Genomic DNA, 19,380 nt, shown 5'->3' with positions numbered 1-19,380 from the left:
TGAGCTCAGCAGCACCAACTCCTCGCGCTCTCTCCTTCCTGTCCCTGACTCTCCAAGCAGATCTGACCCCTACTCTCCTTAGCCTGTTTTGCTCTTTTGAGGACAATATAATTTCAGGACTTGGGTGGGGTGCTTATGAGACAATTGTATGTTTCTCACATGCATCATGCTTTCCCCTGATGACATGCCCTGGGCTGTTCTCCCAGCCTCCTGCCCACCAAGGCAGACTGGTCCTATCCTTTAAGACAAACAAAAACACCCCTCTCTAAGAAACCTCCCCTGAGCCCTCCCTAGGGCAGCCACAGCTTTCTGCACACAACCCTATTGCCCAGGTGCTCTGTGCATCCTTCCAGCCTAACAGGTCCCCCTGAGGCTGGACGATGCTCTCTGCTCCTTGGCCCCAGTCTCCGGGCTTATGGTGTGAATTGTAAGCACTGCTCACCAGCTCATAGACCTGTTCCCATAGGTGTCAGAGGCCGTGTGGGGGCCCACATCTTCATATGGGTGGTCGTGAATACAAACTTAAGCAGAATGGTGTCCAGCCAGTAGTGACCAGCATGGCTGTCTCAGTTGCCTGTGGCTGACACCTTCTGTGATGGGTTAGTGCCTAATTAAACCAGTGGTTAAATATTTTGAGTCTCTTCCACAGGCTTGAGTCTGTGGGCTGATGAGCACGTGTCTACCTGTGTACCCAGGTTTCTGATGACAGTCCACCTGACAACAGGCCCCATCTTAGATTAGCTATCACTGTCAGACCTCCAAGTGTCCATTCCTCTCTGTTAGTGGCACACATGTGAGAGCCGATTGCCTTGTTTTTATTACATTCTTTTTTAAGAACGGAGGAAATGGTGACTCCCAGCTTTTGAGTACAAGTAGATTCCATTTGTTCATTGTTTGTTTCTATTTCCATTATTCTGGGAGATGGATCAAAGAAGATATTGCTGCAATTTATGCAATTTATGTCAGAAAGTGTTCTGCCTATGTTTTCCTTTAGGAGTTTTAGAGTGTTCGGTTTCACATACAGCTCATCAACGGTTTTCGTTTTCTATTATTTTTTATTACAGCTGTCCTAGTGAATGTGAAGTGGTACCACTCTGTGGTTTGGATTTGAATTTCCTGATGATTAATAATGTTGAGAATCTTTTCATGTGCTTGTTGGCCATTTGTGTGTCTTCTCTGAAGAAAGGTCCATTGGATTCCTCTGCTTGCTTTTAATTGGGTTGTCTTCTTGTTATTGAGATGTCAAAGTTCTTTATATGTTTTGGGTTCAGTTCAGTTCAGTCACTCAGTCGTGTCCGACTCTTTGTGACTCCATGGACTGCAGCACGCCAGGCCTCCCTGTCCATCACCAACTCCCGGAGTTTACCCAAACTCATGTCCTTTGAGTCGGTGATGCCATCCGACCATCTCATCCTCTGTTGTCCCCTTTCCCTCCTGCCTTCAATCTTTCCCAGCATCAGGGTCTTTTCAAATGAGTCAGCTCTTCGCATCAGGTGGCCAAAGTATTAGAGTTTCAGCTTCAACATCAGTCCTCCCAATAAACACCCCAGACTGGTCTCCTTTAGGATGGACTGGTTGGATCTCCTTGCAGTCCAAGGGATTCTCAAGAGCCTTCTCCAACATCACAGTTCAAAAGCAATGTTTTGGGTACTAGACTCTAATCAGATACGTGATTTGCAAATAGTTTCTCTCATTCTGTAAATTATCTTCTCACTTTCTTTGTAATGCCTTTTGATGTGTAGAAATTTTTAATTTTGAGGAAGTCCAGTTTCTGTATGTTCTCTTTGGTTGCCTGAGCTTTTGATGCCATATCTAAGAATCTACTGCCAAATCTGTTCACCTCCCACCCACCCCACCCACCAACCAACAAGACCAGCACACAAAACCTAAGCCGAAACTTACTGTGATGGTGTGATTTAAATTCTTTTTAAGAGGGCTTCCCTCATAGCTCAGTTGGTAAAGAATCTGCCTGCAATGCAGGAGACCTGGGTTCAATTCCTGGGTTGGGAAGATCCCCTGGAGAAGGAAATGGCAACCCACTCCAGTATTCTTGCCTGGAAAATTCCCATGGACAGAGGAGCCTGGCGGGCTACAGTCCACAGGGTTGCAAGAGTCGGACACGACTTAGCAACTAAACCACCACCACCAGTTATCTAATTTATATATACCCTCATGTTTCTACTCAATTGTGTCTGACTCTGTGACCCCATGGACTGCAGCCTACCAGGCTCCTCTGCCCATGGGATTTAAAAAAAAAAAAAATTCTTTTTAAGAACCTATGTTCTCACTTTTCTAATTAATTGATTAAACTCTCCTCCTCCTCCAGGAAGCCTTCCTTGCTTAGCTTCCCTGTTCAGATCACTTCTCAGCATTGCTGCACTGGGCTGCCCTTCCCTGATTTGTATGAGTGTGTGGCTTTGTGTGTGTGTCTGTTTCCCCCATTGGTCTGAGTTCACCTCCAGAGCAGCCTCCAGGTTCCTGAAAGGCTTGTGCCCGTGAGCGAGATGGAATGTATCATCATCAGAGATGGGCAGTTTGGAAAAATTGAAACGTTGACAGGCATGCACCTTGGACATTACTCAAGGACAGTTTATTGAACATGTGGCAGAAATTCAGAATCCTTCAGTCAAGGCAAGGAGGAACCAGGTGCCTCCATCCTTAGAAATATTTACAACAAGAACCAGGACTTCTGGGCTGGGTGGTACCACCAGAGACAAAGCAAGCTTCCCTCATTGAACACAGCTCCTGGCAGCAGGAATTGAGAATCAGAAGCTACTGCAGGACACAGCCCCAGAGAGAGGCCCAAAGATAAACACATAGCCACTGACAGAAAGGCAACTTAAGTCTGCTGCCTGCATCAAAATAATAGTGAGTTTGACATTCCCTTCATTAAAGAAACAGTGGCGTGTAAAAGCACATGGACCCTGGAGTCAACCAGGCCTGGGCTCAACTCCTGACCCTAGCACCCAGGGAGTGAAGGGGGCAAGTTCCACAGTCACTCAGAGGATGGGGGGGGGTCTCTTCTGTCCCGAGGATGCTTATTGCATCTACTTTGCATAATTGGATGAGAATTAAAGGCAATAGATGTAGTTGGTGCTTAACATATAGGAGTTGCTACCGCCTCCAGGTTGCAAAGTAAGCCTTCGGACAACTGCTGACTCCACCAAAGCATAGAGAAAACTATCCTGCCCTCCCTCGCCCTCTTCCTCTCTTTTTCTTCCCTACTCTCCTCTCTCTCTAGGGATGTTCTTAGGGATGTTCCAGGGCCAAGAAGGTAATTATAGCTTGTGTCCATAAGTCTCCTAGCAGCCGAGGGCAGCAGGGAAGAAGGAAGTCACTAAGTCCAGATGTGACCTGAAAACGGGAGAGGATGAGGCCAACCAGAACTTGACAGTGAGACAGGCCACAGTGCATGTGGGTGGCCGCACGTACCACGGGTGGTCCTAGGACTCGGGAAGTGGGGGCTGTGCCAGACATCTCCAAGTGAGGTGGCAAGGCAAGAGCATCTCTTCTCCCAGCAGCTGAGAGAACCCTTAAAGCTGAGGGGCTTTACCGGGCAGCTTTCCTTGCCCGGCTGCTGACTGGGGTGCTCTTGTCTTGGGAGTCCTTGGGGTCTCCCACTCGTGCCCCTTTGGCCCTGGTCTGCCAGCTTTGGGTGCTGCTGGAGCTGCTGGTCCCTGTGCTGGCCATGGTGCTGGCCCCAAAGTCAGTGCTGGCCGAGGATCCAGGGTGGTAGCCGAAGCTGCTTGCACTGCTGCTGATGACGGCTGTGGTGGAAGGACCCAGAACAGGGGAAGAAGGATGACAGCATCACTCAGCGAGCCACCCCCTTCATCCCACAGCGACCCTTGGCGGTCAAAAAACACTGCAAGGATGGGTCAAGATCCAGTTACACTGCAAGCTTTGTGCGAGGCGAGGACAACCTGGGATAGAATGGTCCCTGCCCTCCTAAAGAGTCTAGGACCATTTGTCTCACAGGTCCGTATTCTCAACCCCTTCTTGGGATGACGATGCCCAGAAGAGAGACACAGGAAGGAAATGGGGTTGGCATGACCTCAGTCACTGATTCCCTGGGACAGAAGGCAAATAGACTTTCTCTGAAGCCAGAGAAACCTTCCTGAGACAGTACTAAGAGCCCCCAGATGAGGTGAGACAATGATTGGAGGTAATACCACATTATCTTGTGGTCCCCAGCTTTCCAGTCCAGTCAGAATCCCCAACTCAACCCATCTCTGGGGGATACTCACAAATGCTCACAGAGGAGGGATTCTCCCCAGACATCCTGCAAGACAGAAAGTTAGAGAAGGATAAAAACCTCAGGAAAGTGTCTAGTTCAGCTGAGCCTTTTGATGGGTTCCTGCCTTTATATGCCTATCATTTGAATTCATCCTTAAAACAACCTCATTTTACGGAGATTACAATCCTCCATAAAATGGAGGATTATTTATTTGCTCATTTACAGATGAGCAAATAAATAATAAAATTTACAGACACCAAGACCACATAGCTGACATATGGCAAAGCGAATGATTAAATCCAGGTCTGTCTGACCCCACTGGCTCTTTTCATGCCACCACCCAACCACCTGTGCTTCACATCTGACCTCCTCTTGCAGGAAGCTAAGCTCAATCAACAAACAGCCCCCTTCTGTGCTCATGTCATGAGCACTGCTGTCTTTCCTATTTTACCTCTTAAATGGTCCCTTGCCCAGCAGGGAGCCACCCACAGTCCCCCGCCCCCACTGTGGCATCTTCCTTGCCCCGCTCACCAGCACTCCTCGCCCTCCAGCAGCTTGCTATAGGTGGCGATCTCCATGTCCAAGGCCAGCTTCAGGCTCATGAGCTCCTGGTATTCACGCAGCATCCGGGCCAACTCCTCCTTGGCCTGGTGCATGGCAGCCTCCAATTCATCCAGCTTGGCCCTGGCATCCTTCAGGGCACTGTCTCCCCGCTGCTCGGCATCGGCGATGGCCGTCTCCAGATTGGCACACTGAAAAGCAAAGGACGGGCGGGAAGACCATCAGAACCCAGAGCAATGTTTAGATCTTAACGGTTAGGTACCAACCCCCCTCACTTTACAGATGAGGTCCAAGGTGGTAGCAAGTAATTGCTGCAGAGCCAACACAGTATCTGAGTCGCTTCTATTTTCTTTTGTAGATGGATATTTAAAGGCCCATGAAAAGCTGTCAGAGCAGTTGGATTTCAGGACCGCAAGAAGAGACTTGGATGTTCGCAAGTTGTCTAGTGCCTGAGGTTGAAACCAGTGGCTGTCGGTTTCAAGTCCACCTCGTCCTGGAGAATCACACTGAGACCCCAACCTGGAGCCTCCAAGAATCCGACAGCGTGCCAAGACCCCTACCCGCAGGGTGTCTCCCAGCAGGGGCCCTTCCTACCCGTTAGCACCCAACAGTGTACATCTCTGGACTATTCTAGCACTCTGCAGGGAGGGTCTATCTAAATGCTCCCCAAGTCTGGCCTGAATGGATTAGGGGAACCTTCCCATACAACAAGAGGTTAAGGGCCTGAGGTTATATCCATGGCCTCAGACAGAGCATTTGGACCCTGAAAAACATCCAGTGGCACTGTGATGGCAAATACTACCAGGCGGAGAAACGGTCCTCATAGAGTTTGTGAATCAGCCACGTGTCGAGTTGGAAAGCAGGCCCCGTATTCCCCACATTACGTGGCTTGGAAGGCTGTGTGGGTGCAGGAAGGAGAGCCGGCTCAGCTCTTCTGGGTTTGGCAATTCTATCACTGGGCAGAGTTGACCTGCCAGGGTCAATTGGGGAAGGATTCCCTACCCCCTTAAAATCATCTCCCCAAAGATATGATGTTTTTCTGCTTTCAGACAAGACAGGGTCCCCCAGCAGACAACCCAGAGCATCTTCATCTGCCATCATCCTCACTGGTCACCCAGAGACAGCAGTGAGAGGAGGACCTTAACTGGCCACTGAGGGTCCCAAGGAGAGGCCCCCCCAGCCCTACATGCGCTGAGTGTCCAGTGGGAGGAAGAGGTGTGGGGCCTGCCCTTGGAGCGGCATACCTGAAGGGGACATGGGGCAGGTTTACTGCACACAGAAAAGGCCTGCGAAAGATGGAAAAAAGAAAGGAAACCTAAATTCTAATCCTAATAACCAGCTGGACACCCTGGGAGAGCCCCTTCCTCTCTCCAGCCCAGATTCCTTATCTGATCTGTGAGAGTCTGGTGAAATAAGTACAAGGCCCCTCCAGTTCTGAGCAGGGAGCCAGCTCTGAGTGTACGGGTCCCAAGGTATGGCGAGGAAGAGGGACCATCAATGGTCCAGAGAGTCCCAAGTTGGGAAGGGGACATCTGCTTTTCACTCAAGGATGGGCTCCAGTCTCTCCCTCACAGAGGGTGAAGCCCGACCTCAGGGCTCTCTGTGGGCTTGCTGCCCACCTGCTTCTTCACATTTGCAATCTCACAGCGGATCCTCTGGATGAGCCGGTTCAGTTCCGACATCTCATTCTTGGTGTGTTTCAGGTCGTCCCCGTGCCGGCCAGCTGCCAGCTGCAGCTCCTGGATCTGGTTTCCAGAGACAGGAAGTTGGTGATGAGACAGGACACCCCCTATATCCCTCACCACCCCAGGCAAAGAAAGTGTCCTGAGCAAACCCTTCCACCACTGGAGCAACCCGGGGGAGATAGCTCTGCGGCAGGAGGTGATAGAGCCATGACCTGGGTTATCCTTCCAGCTGTTTGGAGCTGATTCTGACCAAGAAGTCCACCTGTTTCTCTAAGCAGAAATCTATTTGCTGGGCCTATCCTCCTTTCTCATCTCCCTGACTAATCTTTTCTGGGGGAGGATAAAGGGAAAATGCAGTTTGCATGTATTAAGCACTTCCAAAGTAAATAGGGCTTCCCTGGTGGCTCAGTTGGTAAAGAATCCACCTGCAATGCAGGAGACCGGGTTTGATCCCTGGGTAAGGAAAATCCCTTGGAGAAGGGAATGACTACCCAATCTCATATTCTTGCCTGAAACATTCCATGGACAGAGGAGCCTGGAGGGCCACATACAGTCCATGGGGTATCAAAGAGTCGGACATGACTGAGTGACTAACACTTTCACTTTCCAAAATAGAAGAATTCTGAACCTCTCCATTGATTTAGCACCTCTTTATAGAGGGATCTTTTAAAGGCCAGGTTCTGTTCTAGGTACTGGGGATACAGAGGTGAGCAGTGTGGGTGAGGTCCCTGGTCCCATGAAATTTACATTCCCCTACAATCCTTCCTTAGTGACGGGTGAAGGGCCAAGGCTAAGGACTGCATGCATGTACCCTGGAGGTGGTGGGATTGTTGGCTCAGGACTTGTAGCTCAGATCCTCCCCTCACCCTTGGCCAGTCCTTCAGAAAAGAGAGGATGACACAGCCCTGGACAGGGAACAAAGAACCTGTGGTCCTTGCTGTTGGTGGGATTTAATGGCCAAGAAAGCTGGGAGGTGCGAAGCCCCATAGGGCCCCCAGGTAAACGGTCTTCTCAGTGACAGCCTAGAAGGGTTTTACTTCAAAGCGTAAGTGCCATCCCCCAGAATGCTCCTAGAATCCCACTTCTTCTTCTTGGAAGTCCTTCCACACTGATCAGAGGGAAGCTCATGGCACCCTCTTCTTTACTCCCTGTCCCACTACAGGTCACCCATAGCTACTCTCCTCCATATTTGTTACTCTCCTTCTTCCCCATGGTGACATGACCTAATCCCTATTTTACAGCAAGAGCACCTTGCTTCGTTCCTCCATCAGAGGATGGCCTATCCCTCTCTGTTGGAAATGCCTACCCAGTTTTATGGCTTATCTTTGATAACGATTTTTGCCAAGAATTCTTTTTGAGTAGAATGTCGCTATGGCATTGATTATAACCCTTCTTTCATTCAACACATCTCCTAAGGGATGTCTCACATCCATTGGTGGAGGTGTCCCTTCCCAGGAAAGGAAGGCTGGTGGAGGAGAGAGACCCAATCAGTCCTCACCTTGCTCTGGTACAGCGCCTCAGCCTCAGCCTTGCTCTTCAGGGCGATGTCCTCATACTGGGCTCGGACCTCGGCAATGATGCTGTCCAAGTCCAGGTAACGGTTGTTGTCCATGGACAGGATGACAGAGGTCTCACTGGTGTGAGTCTGGATCTGGGCCACCTCCTGAGTTGAGAGGTGAGGACAGAGTCAGGGTCCTTCCCCCACCTCCCTCCTCTGCCCATCAGACTTCTGGGCCTGTGGTGCCTGGCAGAATGGGCCAAAGTGGAGGAAGAAATGCCTGCTGGAGCTGAGGAAAAGGCTCACACATCAGGATACACCCCATGTGGGTAGCAGGCCATGGGAGGCATTTCTTGCAATTCACAGTATCAGGCATCTAGGACCTCATGGGGCCATTTTTACCTGCCTACTGCCAAGGTCATTATCACAGCCCCAGTGAGATTTTTTTCCTGTGAATATGGCTTCCAGGGACCAGGATCCTATACTTCCATGGCCTCCCAGTGCAGGGTTTTGCACCTTCCCATCAAAACACCCTTAATTCTGTTTATCCTCAGTCATTCTTATTAGCATCTCCCTGGAAGAGCCAGGGAATCTCTCAGGTGGAAAGAGGTGGGGAAGGGGAGGGGGGGGGGGGTGTCCTCACCGCATCATACAGACACTTAAGGAACTTGATATCTTTGTCCAGAGAGTCCACTTTGGCCTGGAGCTCCACCTTGACTGTGTAGGCTGCATCTGCATCCTGCCGAGAGGCACCCAGAGCCATTGGTCAATATCACCCACATCCCACCAGGTGCCCTGTCCTTGCCCTAAAAGACAATTAACTTCCTATCTTTTGCCCACCAAGGGAAGCAGGTTGGTGAATAAAAACCCTCAATACTGGCTTTCTCTCTTATGGATCTTTGGGGATAAATAAAGAAGTGGGGGCTGCTCTTTTTCTGTTACATCTGGAAGAAAGGAAGCTCAGAGAAGTAGAGTGAATTTCCTCAAGTCACAACAGGAAGGCCAAGCTGAGCCAGAGGTTTCCAATTCCCAGACCATGATTCTCTCCTATCTGTCTCCACCCATATCCTAGGCGTGTGTCCTCTCTACCTTGCTAGAGGCCAGAATATGACTCCATCTCTACTCAGGTACCAGCCCCTTCCCAGAAGAAGACCAGGGCTGGAGTCCCAAGCAGGGTTGGTTAGGATGGGGATTCGAGGGAAAACAGAGTCCATAGGCTCTTCTCGCTCTTACCTTCTTGAGCACCACAAAATCATTCTCAGCTGCTGTGCGCTGATTAATTTCCACCTCATACCTGTGGGCAAGGAGAGAAGATACAGAGGTCTCAGTTCCCTTGGCCAGGTGACCCCCTCTTCACACTGACCAGGCAAGTGCTGCGGATGCAGAGTCCCCACAGAATCTGCTGGAGCACTGCAGGGGCTGGTGGTGGCAGTCCTGTGTCCCTGAATTGCCTCATTAACATTCTATTCTCTGGACCCTGGGAAAATATCCAGGTGCCCCAAACCAGTCACTGAACCCATTGGTGGATCAATGAGCAAAGGAACTCCTTCCCATTAACCAGGTAGGAAGTTCTCATCAAATAGGGGTGGTCCTTCCTTCACAGTCAGAGGAGGCATGTGAGCCCTTGACCCTGGTGCTTGCTCCCTCCCCTCCTAAAAACTGGCACAGAGACTGGATGATCCCAGAAGCCTCTGGGAACATGACCCACGACCTTGGCTGGACCCACTCACCTCTTCTTGTAGTCCTCCACCAGGTCCCGCATGCCCTTCAGCTCCAAGTCCAGCCTCAACCGGTCCCCAGATAGCATCTCCAGCTGCTTCCGCAGGTTGCCAATGTAGCCCTCGAGGATGGGCTCCAGGTTTTTCCTACAGTTGTTCAGGTCCAGTTGCTGCAGCAGCTCCCACTTGGTCCCCAGCACCTGGTTCTGCTGCTCCAGGAACCTCACCTGGAATCAGATGGATGCTACAAGTCCCGTGGAAAAACACCATGGACCCTACCAGGTTATACAGATTTTTCTAAAGACATTTGGCTCCAGTCCTGACTCCCCACTCATGGAATTCCATGCGAACAAGACCCTTTACAATTCATTCTGTAGCCTTTCAGGCAAAACCAGTCACTGAAAACTCATTGAAGAAGGAGATTCCATACCTGCTTCTGTTGCCTGACCCAGCCCCAGGAGATGCTCTTCCTCTGTCTCAGCTAAGTGTTTCTTCTGTACCATGAGCCCTTCCCTCTGAATAGTGATGGTTCTATCAGCCCTGCATCTGCCTTGAAGGGCTAGAGGTCCAGTTGACCTCCAGATTCCCATCAATTCTTCCTCAAGGTAGGGCTACCTTTTACCAAAATTTCCACCCTTCTCTGTAAAAGAAAGCAACACATTCATTTATTCCTTCATGCTACCTAGCTCACAGGTTGTGCTATGATCACAGAGCCCTTCATGAGATCCAGCAGCAACCTTTCCATCCACAGTGCCCTGTGCACTGCCAGGGGAAGGGGATCACGCACAGCTCGCTGGACTGTCTTATCCACCTGGGAGACCCACCTTGTCGATGAAGGAGGCGAACTTGTTGTTCAGAGCCATGATCTGCTCCCGCTCCTGGGCGCGCACCTTCTGGATCTCCGGGTCCAGCTCCACGTTGAGGGGAGCCAGGAGGCTCTTGTTGACAGTGACCTGGTGGATGCCCCCAGGTGGGCACATGGATGGGCACACAGGCCCCAGGACCACACTGCCAAACATGCTGCCGGCAAAGCTGCTGGCCCGGACCCCTCCATACCCAGAGCCAAGCCTGAAGTTGTAACCTCCAGTCCGAACACTGCTGCCAACCACCTTGAGGGGAACACAGAGATCCCCTCTACAGAGACTGTAGAGGCTTCGGCTTCCAAAGGCAGCACCAGCTCCTTTGCTGGGTGCGCGGTAAGAAGCCGCACTGCCCCCAACCTTCCTCAGCACCACCGCCGAGTGCCCACTGAAGCCCCCCTTGTCACCACCAGACTTGATATTCAGTTGCCGGCTCATGGTGCCAGAGCTGGGGGTGACAATGCTGGAGTAAAGCAGTCACCAATGGAGAGAGAACCTTTGATGGGGCACCCAGAGCACCGCTCCCTTTTATTCTGTCCATCCCTGAACACCGGAAAAGGGTGTTGCTCCTCTATCTGCTTTCTCCCTGCTGAAGGTCCTGAGGCCATGGGCAATTTGTGGAACAGACATCTCCAAGCCCTTTGCAGCAACAAAGCTCTTCTGATAGTGAGCGGAATACGCTGCCCTTGCAGACTGGAGTGGTCGAATCAGGCGTTTATCTGTGATCCTAATTAGGGACCTGGAGAGTTATCCCCTTCAGAGATCTCCGAGCTTAATTTTTTCCAGGGCTGCCTCTTTCTTGCTTATCTGTCAGTAAGAAGCCGGGGAAATGCCCAGCTTTGTCCAGAGAAAGCTCATCAGAAAACCCCAGCTTTCCGCCCTAAAGAACCTACCCCTCTCTTTGTTGGTCCTGTTGAGGAGCTGTGGTGTTTGCACCAGAGAAGACGAAATTCAGAAAAGATGTGATGCATGTCTTCAAAGATCTAAGTCCAAGAAAGAAGTTCCAGGGCTCATTCTCTGGGTCACTGTAAGGACCACAGCTGTCTAGTAATGGAACGGACCTCAGGAAGGTAGTGGAAATGACCATATAGAGTCTGCATGCCACCCAGCAGGGGACCGTCTGGACATTTCTGTACGAGGCAGAGACTGGGTGGTGATTACCTCAACATTGCCATCTCAACAGACAGAATCTTTTCAGGTAGCTGGTAGTTCCTGCAGCTGAATTTTTTTTCCTGGACAAGGTTATCTGCTGCATCTTAGGAAATGAGCCATGAAGCAGGCTTGGAGGTGGGCCATTGCCTCCCCTGGGGAGAACGTCTCCCCTAGCGCTCCCTGGGGACATGTTCCAAGCCCAGTGACCAAGGTACTGAAGCCCATGGGTCTCGCTCCTGGAGTCAAGGTAACTGTTCTGCTCCTTTCTTGATCACTTTAGGAAGCCATTCAATTTTGGGTCAGGTGAGACCAGCTTTTTGTATCTCAGGGAGCCCTGGTAGAGGTAAATGTTTAAACATTACTCCAAAAGCAGGCATCTCCTAGCTCTGACTCTGCTAGGAGTAATGAAATTCGGGAGCCTTGACTCATTTGAAGCCAGTGATAGCAGACAGCTTCTCCGCAGCTGGGAAGGGGGAGTGCGTGAGCGGGACAGCAGGATGTGCATAGCCCAGAACGGCTTCCTCTGAGGGTTTCATCTCACGAAGTTCTCCAAACAGCCCCAGAGGCAGCAGTGGAAGTTTCTCCAAGGTCCCTGTCTCCCGTCCTTCTTGGCAGGGCCTAGCCCTAGGGCATGTGTGCTAAGTCGTAATTGAAGTGGTTTCTTGTGGTTTTCTAAACCAGATTCCAAGTGCTATTGAATGAATGTCAACAAATAATGTAAACCCCTTGACCAGAGGTGGCTATCATCTGGTCCCAGCCCCCAAGGAGCGTGCAGATCAGTGAGAGGAATCTATGCAAAGAACTTAACTTTGGATAAAGCTCTGGAATAAGAAAAGTTGGGAACAAAGGATCGGAGGTGTGCTGGGAGTTAAGGACCTCTGGAAGGCTGGGCTTCGATTACTTGTGGCAGGGTCGTGGACTAGGCGCTCCCAGGCAGAGGGGGGTTGAGATAGTAATCGCAATAACGGCAGCAGTGGTAGCAGCAACAGTATCTGTTGTGGTAACAAAAAGAATCAATGTTGATTGGTCACATCACATGTGCCAGACATTGTATGAGCACTACAAGGATTTTTAATTTAATCCTCATGTTACTGAATTCACTCTACAGTTGAAGACTGAGGATTATAGATGCTAAGGAACTTGCCCAAATTCACTCAGCTAGCAAGTCGGAACTGGGTCTGGAATTCCAGTGTGTCTGGTTTCAAAGTCCATATTCCTAACCATCACCATCCTGTTATGTGATGGAGATGAGAGTTAAAGCCATGGATGCAAGACTTTCTGATGCACAAGGCATGCGCAGCAGCTATGGCTCTGAGTTCCGCATACTCATGTTTCTATATATTGTTGAGATGAGCAGATGACGAGAGAGGAAGGGGAGGTTGTCCCTGAAACGGGGGCTTATGTAAGGTGGTTGCTCTAGATGAGACATCACTCTGAGGTTGAGAGAGAAAGTCAGCCAAAATGGGGGTGGGCAGAGGGAGGAAAAGACTCACTTTCATGGGGGCTATTTTATTCTACAATGTCCAATAGCTGGGCCTTCACTGAGAGGCTCCAGCTGGGAAATCAGCATGACTCTGGGGATCTGACTCTTCCTGGGCCAAGTGTGCCCCTCCACTGCCTAGTGGAGTATGAGCCCTAATCTGTTAGGGGAGCTGGACCTCAACAAAAGAGAATTTACAGGAAAGGCATGAGACTAGGTCTTCAAAGCTGGAGAAGATTTAGAATAGATCAAAACCAGAGTTTCAGGTGCCCAGGAAAATGCTACAGAATGAACTGGGCCCATCTATGCTCAGAAGTGACAGGCTGGGGAGAGCCAGGAGCAGGGCTAGGGGTCCCTGCTCTCTCTGTATTCATTCTGCAAGCAATCAGTGAGTGCTGGCATGGGCCTGGCCCAGTGCTGAGGGCTGAGCAGTAAGAGTCTAGAGCAGTAAGAGCAGTAAGATGGTGATGATGGTGATGGTCGTGGCCGTGGTGGTTGCAACACAGAAGGAAGAGGAGGAGGCAGAGAGGAACTTCCTGACGACAGTGTGGCGATCGTGGCCAAACACAGAGGCCCCTCCCAGGAAACTTAATTGCAGAGAATTGCCTTTGCTACACAGTAGGATCTCTGACAGTTCCAATCTTCACCATGCGGGCTACCCTCTAATTACTCATCGTAGTCCACACCCCAGTCTTTGAGTTCACAGGACTAATGAGTGTCCCAAGGCTTGAAGAGATTGGTCCACTCAATAAGTAGAAAATTGAACGCTACTCGGTGAATTGCTCTAAGCTAAGCTAGACATCGAAAGAGAAACAGGTAAGACCTTCTCCTTCCAAGAAATTTAAATTGAACAGGAGGAGACAGCATATAAGCACGTGAAAGTTGTTTTGCTGTTGTTATTGCTATAGTTTAATTCCTTGTGTTTAAATGAGTAATTCAGATAAGCTGTTACTGAAATTCTGCCTTTAAAAATAAATCAGAATAAAATATATTGGTCTTCCTGAGGTGGGGGTTGGGAATGGGAAGGTGGATAGATGCACAAGCATCCCAGAGGCAGTGAGTAGCCCAGGTGGACTGTAGGGGAAAGTTTGACTTGGGAAGCAGAGGTTGCTAGGAGAAAAATGACAAAACAGGCCAAGGTATTTCCCTTCTCCCTGAGGATAGTGTGGAATCATGTGAGGGTCCTCAAGGGAAGAAACCTCACAGCGTGTGCTTTAGATTAAAGAACATGCTCTGGGTTGCATGAGGAGAACTATGCGGGGGAGACAAGTACCCTAGGGAGACCGGAAGGAGCTGAGCCCATGTGCACCATAATCTCCTGCCATCTTGGTGAAAGCTGCTCCTGGAGGGGAGAGGTCTGCAGAGCACACCACACTGGAGGGGAGTAGACAGTAGTGCCACAAATAATCCCAAATGGACATAACTGAGGTCATGTCAAATTGGTTTGAGAATGGATGCCAAAGGTCTTTTTTCTCTAATCCATTGTCTATTTGACTATTCCTAGACATAGTCAAGGAAGCCAGCATTCATAGAAGGTAATTAATGGGGAGAAGAAGAAGCTTGACAGATTCTTGAAGGAAGCTTGATGGGTAATAAGACTTGGGGGCAAACCACAGCACCTCAGAATGGAAAGGACATGAAGCTGAGTTCTCTACTTTCCTTTCAAAAATGAGCTCAGGGCAGAAACCAAATACTCTCAGCCTGTCTGAACCAGTTTGAAAGGAGGCTGTTTTTCCATCCTCATCCAAAGTTAACTAGAACAAGCAAGAGAGTTCATTTGCTTTTCTCCCTCTCTCCCCATACCCTCTCCCAACACCCTTCACCTTCCTGACATGAAATTCCCCAGGTCTTAGGGTATCAAGTCCAACAGCAGATGGGACTGAGGCTTGGGTCGAGTTCACTGCTGCAGTCTAGAGGCCTGGGCACCTGGCTGGGGTACAGTGGGTGCAAGAGGATGTTCAGAGACTGAAGCTGAAAGTCCCGTGTTTGTAAGGTGGGAAAGGGGGAATTCTGGGCACATAAGATGAGGGCCAGCACCCCAGGCCAGACGACTGAAGCAGCTAAAGACCATTTGGTAGGGTAACCAGCTACTCCAGTTTGCCCAGGACTGAGGGTTTTTCTAAGTGGGACATGGGACTTTCTATGTTACAACCTGGACTGCTCTGGAAAATCTGGACAGTTGGTTGCCTGACCAACACCCACCACACCACAGAGTAAAGAGTATCAAATTCTCTAGTACTTTAGGGGGGGTCCCTGAAGTTAGACCATCTCTCCAAGTCTGAAACTTACATAGTCAAGCAATTCACTGGCCTCTCGCCATCCCCACTGTTCCCTTGACTCCTGTCCCCAACACACACCTGTTAACATGAATTTCCCAGATTATTAAGAAAACAGCTGGATGGCACCAATATAAATTCAGTTCCACTGTCATATATTCAAGTCCTGTTATAAGGCACTGTATTGAGTGAAAACCCAGACAGGCAGTCAACAGGGTCAACATTTCTGCTTCTTGGTGCCACATTAGTATAAAGGACAGTGTGTAGTAAGCTTCTGTTTATTAAAACTTAGCAGAGGCTGTTCAGTGACCTGAAATCTGGCAGCAGCTTCCTTATCACAACTGGTTTCATAGAACTTCCTACCCATGTCTCCACACACCCCATCTCTGAGTCTGGGGCTTTCCGCACGTCTTCTTCTCAGCACCAGCATCTCCTTCTTTCTCTCTGTGGTCCAGCTCAGGAGACAAATGTCAGAGCAGTTTAGCCAAGTGGCTGCAGTGCCTTTAAATGCTTTTGTGCCAGTTAGAAAAAGGCGCCCCTTCCTCTGGGCAGATGCAGCCCTTTGCCAGGGTGCACAGCTGGATTTCAGGCCCCCCACTCACCCTCTCGCCAGGCCCTATTGCTGGACATAACCCTCGCAGCCCTCAGGACATTCGTGGGTGTGTGCCCGAATCTAAGGGAGAGGCTCGTGTTATACAGGTGAGTTGGAGCCTTTGATCATAAAGGTCTCCTGGCCTCCCCCCACCACCCTCAAGCTGGAGCCTACTTCTCCAGATCTCCACTCTGACTTCCAGTCCCCTGGATCTTTCCTCTTTGAGCTCTTGAAAGAAAGTGATGGTCCCCCGCCTCCCACCTCTGCCCACTCTGGCCTCTGTCCACTGGGAGCCCTGCCCAGCTCTGCTCCCCTCTGACTTAGAGGACTGCAGACTTGTTTTCACTGTTCCCAGCCTGAGTGTCCTTTGCATTCAACACTTCCTGGATATCCCTCACTAAGCTCCCCATTCTTGATTCTCTTTCTCCTCCTGCTCTGGCTCCTGAGGCTTTTATGGCTGGAGAGACTCCTGATCCTGAGGTGGACATCAAGCATGCTTTAGTTCTCTTTCTGTCCTCTTTTTAGAAAGAAAAGCTCTCTGGACTCTTTACAACTCCGCCCCCGCCCCTGCCCAGTCATCACCGGAGCTTTCCTCAGCGCGAAAGCACTGAGGTATGTGGAGACAAGCGCCGTCTTGCTCTGGGAAGGACATGCTGGCTTTCATTTGCTCTTTTCAAAATACCACCAGCCCCCGTATCTCCATTATTTCATCCATCTCCTTACCTCAGACCTCTCCCCACTGCCCCGCCCTGCCCCGCAACTCCCAGCCACTTCTGGAAGAAGTTTGTAAGGTACTTTTCTAACCCCCAAACCCCTTTATGGGGTGACTTCTTTTTTTTGAAAGAGAACAGTCAGGCTGGGGGCAAGGCCTTAATCTTTTCATCATGGCTGTGAAGTCTGATGCTTGATCCGCCTCTTCCTTTGCCCATTTCCAAAGCAAACAAACAGGCTGCAAGGCGGGCTGTAATTAAACCAGTTGTCCCAATGACAAGCCCTCTATCTCCCATCGGAGCCTCGTGCAACCTGATCCAAACGGGACGGAGCAGCCCACTCTCACCCCATCCAGTAGTGGGAAGCTGGAATGGTGGGCTGGGGGCACCTGCCTCAGGTGTGGGGGAATAGCCTTCCCCCCTTCCCTGTATCCATATTGTAACTAAGCCTGGGGCCAGGAGTTAGGAGAGGGTGGGAGAAGGGGAGGAACACCCAGCAGGGCAGGAGCACCAAGGGGCTTGGATGACCACAGGCAAAGCGGGAGCCGAAAGGGGAAAAAAAATCTGAAAGCAGGATGTCCAGAAAGAAGTGTAAGAAATAAGAAGTGTGTGTTTTCAGAAAATGAAGCTTGTCTAGCTCCCTGAGTGGTGGGGAGGGAAGAGTTGGTCTGGAGGGGAGGAGCCAAAGCCTAGAGAGGGAGGAAAATGAGGGAGTGGGGAAGGATCGGAGGGAGGCACGGGCATGGCCTGAGCCCCTATGGATCCATGACAGACTCCTCATTCTTGATTCTCTCTCTCTGCCTACTCTGACTCCTAAAATGTTTATGGCTGCAGAGACCCCCTAGCCTCGCAGTGGAGATCAGCCTGGGTGGAAAGGATGAATTACCTGCTGGCTACAGGGAACCCCCTCACTGCTGGGAGGAGGGGCCTAAGCTCCACCCCCCAGGACACAAGCCTGCCACGGACTTAGAGGCTCAGGCAGGCTGGGCTGAGGCTGGAGTCAGCCTGTGAGCTCCTCCATCCAGAGCTGAGACCACAGCCAAGCCCCTTCAGAGAGTTGCATCCACTTGCCCTCATGGAGAAGGAGGCCTCAAGACCAAGCCCCCTCTCCCCAGTGTCATGGTTCCCCCCAACATTGAAGCAAGTGGGATATTACGTCTGGACATAATGGTGGTACCAGGACGTGAGTGGTCTACAACGTGGGCCAGGGAACACAGAAGACTGGGCGCACTGGCTCCCACTTGAGGGAAAGGGAACAGAGGGGTAGCAGGGAGCAGGAGTGGAGCTGCACATCATAACAGAGAGCCAAGGAGAGGGCTGAGAGGGACCGTCAGCCATGGGAGAGAACCTTCTGGAAATGAACGTCGGCTGGGAGAGCAAAGCAGAATAAGGGAAGAGCTGTCAGCCTGAGATTGGAATCAAGCTGGAAGCTACTCTGACAGTCATTCCAGGGGTGTAGGCATGGAGGGATCACTGGCTGAGTGCTTGCTGAGGACATTTTAATGCATTTCATCTTCACACCAATCCTACTAAGTAAATACCCTTATTTTTTTCACTTCACACATGAGGAGAGGCCATCCTGATGGCTCTGTGGTAAAGAATCTGCCTTGCAAAGCAGGACATGCAGGAGATGCAGTTTTGATCCCTGGATCTAGACAATCCTCTAAGAGGAGGAAATGGCAACCCGCTCCAGTATTCTTACCTGAAAAATCCCATGGACGGAGAAGCCTGGTGGGCTGCAAGTCCATGGGGTCACAAAAAGATGGACATGACTGAGCGACTGAGCACTTCGCACATGAGGAAACAGGAGCAGGGAGACTGAGCTGCCCAAGTCGTAATGATGAGCAGCAAAAGAAACATACTCTTGGCTGGCCGGCTGCCAGTGTGTGTCCTCTCAGACTGGGTGATCCCTCTCCAGCCGGCAGCCACCAAGCTGTGATTCTTTTGGGTCCAATGAGTTGGGAGTAGCTTTAATCTAGAACTTGGGGCTGCATCTGGAGTCTCAGCCAGAAGGATCTGGAATCCCTGAGAGAGAGGATGGATGGGTTGGAAGTAAGACGGAGGGATTCCAGTGATGAACCTCTAAGAGGACCGAATCTACATGGTGGTGTGGTGTGGATGTGCGCCAAGTGAGGAGGGAGAGGCAGGGTGGTGGAAATTGGTCTGCAGGAGAGGGGACCCTCCGCATCTCCGCTGGCCTGTGCAGCACTTGCTAAACGTGAGTGTAAGGGCTGAGGGATGGTGCCTTAAGCAGGGGGCTTGTCCTATAAACAGGAGTGGTAGCGGCCCTGGAAGGGAAACAGGAGGCAGCTGGCAAAGCGCAGCTCAAACCTCAGAGCAGCTGCCAACGGTGGCTTAAAAAGTCTAAGACACTCCCGGTCTCCAACAAGTCACGTCCCCTTCACCTCCTCCAGGAAGCCTTCCCAGACTTTGTTCAGCTCTGATGCCTTCCTTCCTCTGTAGCCCCTTGGCTGTGCCTCACCATGCCTCCAAGCCCAGATCGTCCTCCAAGCCCCTTTGCACTAGGGAGTGAGAGGTCTCAGAGGGTTCCCCTTGCAGCCGGGACGGGAGCCTGGACACAGTACAGGCGAGGCGAGGGCACAGTACTGCT

General features: G+C 50.8%; 1 protein-coding gene across 1 annotated transcript; it reads right to left on the bottom strand.

Annotated features, from left to right (window-relative positions):
• Positions 1-3,549: 3,549 nt before the first annotated feature.
• KRT74 (keratin 74) lies at positions 3,550-10,997 on the bottom strand. The gene is made up of 9 exons (XM_070788709.1): positions 10,524-10,997; positions 9,712-9,926; positions 9,215-9,275; positions 8,625-8,720; positions 7,982-8,146; positions 6,418-6,543; positions 4,769-4,989; positions 4,248-4,282; positions 3,550-3,767 (listed from the first exon to the last, which is right to left on the bottom strand). The coding sequence occupies exons 1-9, from the start codon at positions 10,995-10,997 to the stop codon at positions 3,550-3,552; spliced, it is 1,611 nt and encodes a 536-aa protein (XP_070644810.1).
• Between the last annotated feature and the right edge of the window lie 8,383 nt (positions 10,998-19,380).

Source organism: Bos indicus, chromosome 5 (assembly GCF_029378745.1).
Source record: "Bos indicus isolate NIAB-ARS_2022 breed Sahiwal x Tharparkar chromosome 5, NIAB-ARS_B.indTharparkar_mat_pri_1.0, whole genome shotgun sequence".
In the NCBI taxonomy this organism is placed as follows: Eukaryota; Metazoa; Chordata; class Mammalia; order Artiodactyla; family Bovidae; genus Bos; species Bos indicus.
Note: the sequence above shows the minus strand (reverse complement) of the source record. Positions and strands in the feature narration are given on the sequence as shown.